We start from the raw sequence: 8085 nt of genomic DNA on the forward strand, positions 1-8085 counted from the left end.
GACCTGAGCAACTCATTTCCCAGCTCTGTGCCTCAGTTTCCCCATCTGTAAAATGGGGCTAATGATACTGATTTCCTTTGTAAAGTGCTTTGAGACCTGTTGACGGTAAGTGTGAGGCATAAATAATAGCAGCAGTGTCCCGGAACCCTTCCTAAAACTACTGCTGGTTGAGAGAGAATGCAGGGTGCTTTCCACTCATTCAGGGGCTCCAGGAGTTACTTGGCAGTGTGCCCACACAAGTGTGGAACTGCTGAGGTCCAGTCTGACATGGGAAAGCCCAGAGAGTAGCTGTTGTTCTCTCTGGCTAGAAGGGCAGGTGTTGTGGGGAGCCATCAGGCTTGGAAGGATTAGATTTATCAGTGAGTGTCACTAAACATTGATTTCACTGCACATGGACACACTAACCACAAATGTTTCCATCGATACTAATCGAACTTCACAGATAGGCACAGTAAGGAAAATGCTGCTTGAGAACTTAACCAGAATTTGATTTAAGGCTATTTACTTGGCACATTTTGACATATGATGTTGATAATTTATATTTTAATGGTTATAAAGCTTTTTGAATCTCAACATTTGCTGTCAATAAATAATTATTGTCTGACACCCCCACAGAATGTCCCACAACTGTGAACATTTAAATGATAAAAAATGTTCAAAATAAACATTGATATTATCCATTAATTTTTTTTTTTTAATCGAATTCTGTCAAGCCTATTTATGAGCTAAATGCTGATCTCATCTTCCCCACAGGGGTTTATCACAGTGTCACACTAGCCACGTGGTTCTTCCTAGGAAAACGTTGCCATCTAAAGGCAAAGCAGCACCCAGCACGCCTCCTGGGAATCAAAGGCTTTGAGGAACATCCCTTTCATCTTCCCGTCTGAGATGCGATTCGTAGATCTGCATGAGCTTCCCTGCGTGGCAGGATGCAGAGCAAGGACTAGGAGATCCCAATGCTGCAAGGCATGACAGAGAGCAGCCAAATCAAGATTAAACACACACACACCTTTCTGCCTGCCTGTGGCTGTCCCATGCTTCCCAGCCCTGACTCCACCAGTGCTAAGACAAAGAGCCCCAGTGGTGTTTCCTAATGAGAGAGAAGAGAAAGCACAGCTCTTTCTCGAGTCCACACTTGGGGGCTGAATCTCCTCACGCTGTGCACATCCGTCTCCTAGTCAGGGTAATGGAAATGACTCTCTCATATCCAGGGGAGAAGATCGACACACCTCGTCTACAGCAACCCAGCTTGAGTTCATCTGCCAGCATTTCAGGACCCTAGTGAGAGGGCAGAGGCAGCAGCCTGAGAGGTGCAGGCTGAGGCACAGGATGTGCTGTCATATGGTTACCAACTGATATTGCAACCCCCAGAGAAATGCACATGGGGGCCAGCAACAAGTGTATCTCCTCATCACAGAGATAAGAGCAGCCAGAGATCCGAGTCCCACTGGCCCCCGTGTGAGCCTGGATAAGTCGTCACCAGCTCCCCTCGGGTTAGTAACAGTTACCTGACTGGAAGGTATGGCCTGGGGATTTACATGTGAGTGTTAACAGCACTTTGAGATCCTCAGCTGCAAGGGGGGAGAAAGGCAATGGAGATTTCTGTACTGACCATACATAGTCAGAAGCTGGTGCTTGTCTGGCTCCCAGGAATGGCTCATGTGGACACTATGGGGCAAGGCAGATTCCCTGACTGCGCCCCCACAATTCCTGTGGGACTCAGGTGAAACAACTTGTTATCTGGACCAATTTCAGGGTAAGCAGGATTCCCATGAGCTGTGTCTCTTAACCCCAGGGTGCCATATGAAGGAAGCATGCACTTCAAGGGCAAAGGGGACTGGAGTCCTCGCTGGGAGCTCGTGAGAGCTGTGAGACTTTGAACAGTGCTGCCCATGACTGTTTTTAGTGACAGGAATGAGCCTTCCCCTGAAGCCTATCGACTGGCCCCACTGTCACTGCACTGGGCCCAAAGGGGACCCAGAATGGACTGGAGAGCAACACAACACCCAACTCTGACGTCTACACTGACACTGCACCAACAGTGACTCCACGCCGCTCGGGGGAAGGAGGAGAGGGAAGTGGTGTTACTAAATCAGCATAGAGAGGCACTTGTATCAGTGGGAGCCAAATTTAAGCGAAGACACTTCCACAACAATGTTGATGTAAGGCAGCTTACATCAACCTAACTATGCAGTATAGACCAGGCCTAAAATAACACTCTGGATCAGCAGGGAAAGGGATGCTAGCCTGGGTTCCCAAGCTACACAGGGAAGCTCACACCACCACAGGCCCAGTAATCATGGGGGTTGACAAAGGCTTGCTTGGGTATCTTCTAGCTGGTAACAGGTGTGATGGAGCCGAAACATTAGTTCTTGCATTTGACGGCATTTCTGAACATAGCTTCAGCCTGTTCCCACCCTAGTTTTTCCCTGCTGACCATTTTCTAACACATGGCTTTCATGCAGCCTTACTCCAGGGCAGGAAGAGGAATGTGTAATGCAATATTAATCTGTGACTCCCCTGATGCATCCTGTGTAGGTCTGCAGGCTTTACCACCTCGTACTTAAGGAGAAAGGAATTCAGCAGGTCAGCTCTTTGAGAGGCGGAATCAAATTCCAGGGCTAAGGTGTTAATGGGGAAAAATACTGAAAGAGTTCGTTTTTATTAATGGGGGGGGAGCAGTGCAGGGCTCTGACCTTATTTAAGTCAACAGGAAACAAGTCCCAGCACCTGAAATCTAAGGGGGCTCCAGTTTAGTTTGGATTTTTCTTTTCTTTGGGAAAAAAAAAAACTACACCCAGGAGCAGAGGAGCCCACCAGCACGGTGGCAGGGAAGATCAGGGGTGAGCTGCTACACTGCAGCTCCAGGTCATCAAGGTGCTCCGTTATCAGCCCATGTGGGAGGCTGAGTGCTTTCAGAGGGAACTCTGCAACTTGCTCTGCCATCAGTATTTGCAGGAGTGTTAGGTGCAAGGGGCTTGCAGAGGCTCAGCACCCTGCAGGATCAGGACCCTGCATTTATTGATTGTCAGTCCAAGGTCCAACTCTCTGCTGAAAGTTTGGGTAGGAGACGCTGGCCAGGGAGGGGTCTCTGAGTTGCTGTAGATTAGAGAGGTGGTTGTGATTAACTTGCAAGTTCCAGTTTGTTTATAATAGAAGGGGGCAAACAAATCATAGTAAATAATGGATCTGAGAAATGGAGCCTCTCTCTCTCTGTTTGCAAGTTATCCTCAAAGACTGTGGGCCAGCCCTACATGCTGTAAATCTGCTCTGCTGATGTCAGTGCAGCTATATCAAGTATACCAGAGCAGGATAGAGCCCGCTGATTGTTGCAAATTGATCTCTAGCTCAAGCTCTTTGATTGTCTACTGCAATGGCATGGTCAAAAAACAGTCGCTATTTGTTATCCCTGGTGTGTGATGATTGGCCAGCTCTGGCACATGGCAGTTTTTGCTCCAGATATACAACTGCAACTTTACAAGCAGGAGCCATGAAAGTGAAGGGGATTTGAAGATGGCTTCATGAACTAACCCAGCATGAACTTTCGCATGAACACACTTTTGCACAAGAGTTCAAAGACTCTTGCTTTCTGGGAACCTTCATGCAAAATAAACAAAACGTGAACGTTCACAGAACAGTAGTAAATGTTGTGAATTGCATTTAGCAGATGCATGGGTATAGCTGAAGACTTTGGTACTTTCTTTGCACAACTTGCCCAACCCTGATTACTAATTTGTGCTTTTAAGTGAACCATGAATGGACCCTGAAGCTTTTGTGATAGGCATGTTTCTCAAGTGCTGATCAAAGAGGGCCTTGTTTACACTGCGGTGCTACAGTGACACTGTTATGGCGCTACAGTTTCCTGTACTGATGGAAGGGGCTTTTCCATCACTGGATGTAATCCACCTCTTCAAGACGCAGTAGCTAGGTTAACAGATTAATTCTTCCATCAACCTAGCCACTTCTAGGATCAACCTACCCACAACACGCAGGGGTGTGAACATTCTTCACTCTCCTGCCTGCTGTAGCTATGTTGACCTAACTTTTACATGTAGACCAGGCCTACATCCTTTCTGCAATCCCCATAAAGGAAAGATTCACATGCTTGAAACCTGAGTTGGCATCATTAATTGTAATGAAGTCACTTTAAGATTACTGTGAATAGCATAATGATACCTAAACACTGTGTTGACGACCATGTTAGAAATGTTTAGAGAGGGACAGAAACAGTTCTCTTCAGCACTGCACAGGAGAGGCAGCTGAGCTTTAAATCCAATGCTTATCAGAAAACATATTTGGACATTATTAAACTATACGGGGAAGCTGAGCAGAATCTAGTTGTTCGGAAAGAATCTTTTCTAGCCTTTAAAACAACACTGATTTTAAAAAAAGAAATTGGGAGGTGTTTAGTCTGGGCTGACCCAAAGTTGTGGGAATCTGGTAATGATGGTGGTTACTGTGGAAAACAATCCTGCACATGGGGAAAGCACTTTACTGGGAATTTCAAGGAGGCATAGAACAAATCCTCCTAAGTTCCCAGAAGATGTGAGAGCAGCTCTGAGGTGCTATAGCCTTTCAAGACAATGATTTCATAGCCTTCCTTGAAAATAAAGGACTTTTTAAAGTGATAAAGTTGGGACAAAACCCAGAAAATCAAAGACTGTGCTCCACAAATCCCTGCTGTTCCCCCATGCCCTGCCCCTCACACTCACACCCTAAGGTGGGATTCTGAGCATATCTTGGAACTCACTTGCGCTGGCCAGCTTGCCTCGTTTTTGGGTGAGTTCCCTATGGGGATGTGATAGCAGACTGAGCTCCCCCCCGCCCATGATTTACTGGCCATGGCTGGACCTTGCAGTGCATTTCATACCCAAATGCTGCTGTACAGACAGATTGTGCTGGCACAGCCACACCATGAGACTCCTGGGAGATGGAGTCTCCCCCCACACTCCTTGTCACATTGCCACCTAGTCAAGTTTGTAACCCAAACATACACAGTATAACTCTGCCCTTTTCCACTTAGTGTTAAGCTGAGGGGTCAGCAGTTTTAATTCATGGCAGGAGGGATGTGCTGGGCAATCTAGCTCCCTGCTCTCCAAGGAGCCAACCTCCCTCCTGGCAATGAAGCTGCTGGTGATGGGAAACACTGGGGAAGCCTCAGCACTGGGATGGGGATGGAGAAGTGGGTCAGTCCCTTCCCTGCTGAATGAAAGCACCAGAGCTCTTAGTCTTTGCCCAAGCTGCAGCCCCCTTGCTGGTGGGGCCTGGGATCCTAGCTGTAAACAGATAGGGAGAAAGAACCATTCACCCACCCGCTCTATTCAGCACTAAGAGTTAATCGAGCTGTATGTCTCTCTCTACAAGTACTCCATACTCTAATTTTTACAGACACTCCAAGGATGTTACTGCTTGATTGCAGATTGTGTTCATTTCCTGCCCTACAGAGTGGAAATTAAATGATAATTGGAGGATTCTGTGCAGTAGTTTCTGGTGGGGAAAGTAGCATAATATTATATAACTAGCAGAGAAAGGAGAAACCCAGGCGGGTTGGGGCAAGGGCTCTCACTCAGCACAGAGCAGAACACAAAATGCTTTGTTTGCCAAAGGTAACTGCACTTAAGCAGCTATAGCAAACGGCAAATTTATCTTCAGATGAACCCCACACATAGGGTATAAATCACTGGAATTATTTAGCACTGCACTATTCCCCTGGCTGGTAAGAACTCCCTCCCAAAGCAGCTCAGGAAAACCAAGTGAGCCTGTCCCTTCCAAATGAAGCTGGAGACACCAGAAGGAGAACCACAACCCCTTTTTAAATACTTTTGTCTTCACTTGTTTATATTTTCTTTCCTGCCATCTTTTGAAATACTTTTAGGATCCAGAACTGTTGAGCTAAACACCAGTTTGTGTATTTGTTTTTAAAAGTATTAAGCAACAAACCAAAGGTCAGAATAACCCAGTCCAGGCAAGCCATGTAGTATCAAATAGACCTGCTGTCCACTAGAAGGAAACAACAAGCAATTTGCATCTGCTATGTCCAAACAACCTGGTAGTCTGTTTAACTTAGAATAAAAATGTTGATCAAAAAAGTTGCCTGGTACAAAACTCCAGACCCAAGTTTATAGCCCTTACCTGAAACGAACATGATCTGTTTTTCTAAAATACATGTAACCTGCTGCACTGAGGCTGCTTTGTGGAATGACTGAGGCCATCCAGCCTCAAACATCAGGAAAACAGCTGCTAGGAATACAACATGTTCCTGACTGGTTTATTGTCACTGGCTCCTCAGGTGAGGGTAGGTTCATCCCACTTTTAGAAGTGTGGCCTGTGTTGTTGCTATAAAACGTTGTCTCAAGACTTAGGCATGCAAGGGAAGGTCTGTTAGATCACAGGTAGCAGTAGTCCCCTTCTCATCACTGGAAATATTGGTAAACAGGTCCCGATACCAAAACTAGGCTCCAGCCTAAGAGAATCAGAACCACAACGAAGGAGCCCAGCCCTGAGGACACTGTTTACAGGCTGATCTTGCTAGCGCTGAGCAGTGGAATAAAGATTCGGAACTTCAGCAGAATGCTTGCTCCAGAGAAGGGGCACTCAGGGTGAAGAGTTGCTAGCAAACTGGTAGTTGGGGCATGTTCTAAAGGGATCGTCCCCCCTCTGTGGCAGGAGGAGTGGCCGCTACCTTGCAGCAGAGTTCAGGTGACTCTTGCTATCGCTTCTGTGGGGAATTCTTCTTTGGACTAGAACTGCATATCTCTCAGGCCAGCCTCTGCTCTCCTAGGAGGGTAGGGAAATCAGGGGACTGTCTTCAAGGTTCAAACTGACAGGGCCAGAGCTGGGGAGACTTACCTTGGGGCTTGGAAGCCTCTGTGGCGTTGGGAGTGGTCATCGCAATGCAGACATCGTCCTGAGGGAACTGGTCGCACTTGAGCATTTCTGGCCAGTAGAAGCCAAAGAACTGCATGACGGGCTCGCAGGAGTCACGCACAGCCTCGCAGAGCCAGCGGCAGGGATAGATGGGCCGATCCAGGCAGACGGGGGCAAACAGGGAGCAGAGGAAGACCTGGGTGCCAATGTGGCAGTTCTTGTTGAGCAAGGGCACCCAGCTGCTGGCCTGCTGCTTGACCTCGGCCATGGTCTCGTGATCCAGCAGGTTGGGCAGGACCATTTTGTCATAGCCCACACTGTGGCAGAGACGCAAGTCTGCTGGGATGGCCACGCACTGTGGGGGTTTGGTGTAAAATCGCCCACTTTGGTACGAGCCGATGTCAGACTGGAAACTCACATAGTCATATTCATTTGCATTACTGCAAGCAAAAAGTCCAGCTGCCAGGGCCAAAAGAGCCCCAGCTACGTTCCAGCGGGGACCTCCTGAACTCCACACTCTAGCCATTCTTTGCGTTGAATGAAATCAAGTTCCAGGAGCTTTCTACTTCCCTTCCCCGTCTGGTATGGAGGTCGGCAAAGAAAATCTCACAATGCAAGGCAGAGATCTGCCCTCCTTCGTTTGCCTGGGAGTGTGATAGAGTGAAGGAAGCAGCCTCTCTCGCCACTGACTGTGCCTGGAGCACCTAGTCGGAAGGCAGCAGGACTGAGAATGGCCAGAGCTCTTGTTGGAGAGAGTTTCTGAGCCTCACACACCAGCCAATCAGCACAGAGCTGCCCCTAGTGCATTCATTTACAAGTGTCAGTCACAGACTCAATTAGCCAATCATCTCTCTACCAGAGGCTCGTTTTGGTATAAGCTAAATACAGGTCAACTCCCCTTCAAACAAAAAACAAAGCTGCACAACATCATTAACTGCATCTTCCCTGCAGAAAACAGCAAACTTCACGGATGCCAGCTAATCGAAAGCACTCATGTTTTACCTTCAGAGTCAAAGTCACACATGCTGACTCACAAATGAACCAAATCTTATTTCCCTAAAGCTCCGGGCAGGCGAGTGAAATGCCTGTGAGGCTTTCCGAGTGCTGTGAAATCTGCAGATCACAAGCCCTGTAACTTTTTGCTCCTTACAAAGTCTGCTTTGCTGCCAAGGGTGAAGATATGGCAGTTCTGCATTTAGTATTGTCCATAAAAGCACA

General features: G+C 47.4%; 1 protein-coding gene across 1 annotated transcript in view; it reads right to left on the reverse strand.

Annotated features, from left to right (window-relative positions):
- Window positions 1-8002, reverse strand: part of SFRP1 (secreted frizzled related protein 1) — a 34325-nt gene extending 26323 nt beyond the window's left edge. The window contains exon 1 of the mRNA XM_067545288.1: window positions 6850-8002. Coding sequence (XP_067401389.1) covers window positions 6850-7393 — 544 coding nt within the window. The 5' untranslated portion in view covers window positions 7394-8002. The remainder of the gene's footprint in view (window positions 1-6849) is intronic.
- Between the last annotated feature and the right edge of the window lie 83 nt (window positions 8003-8085).

This window comes from Emydura macquarii, unplaced genomic scaffold, assembly GCF_026122565.2.
Source record: "Emydura macquarii macquarii isolate MOO-44397 ecotype Brisbane River unplaced genomic scaffold, CSIRO-AGI_Emac_v2 contig_201, whole genome shotgun sequence".
NCBI classification, from domain to species: Eukaryota; Metazoa; Chordata; order Testudines; family Chelidae; genus Emydura; species Emydura macquarii.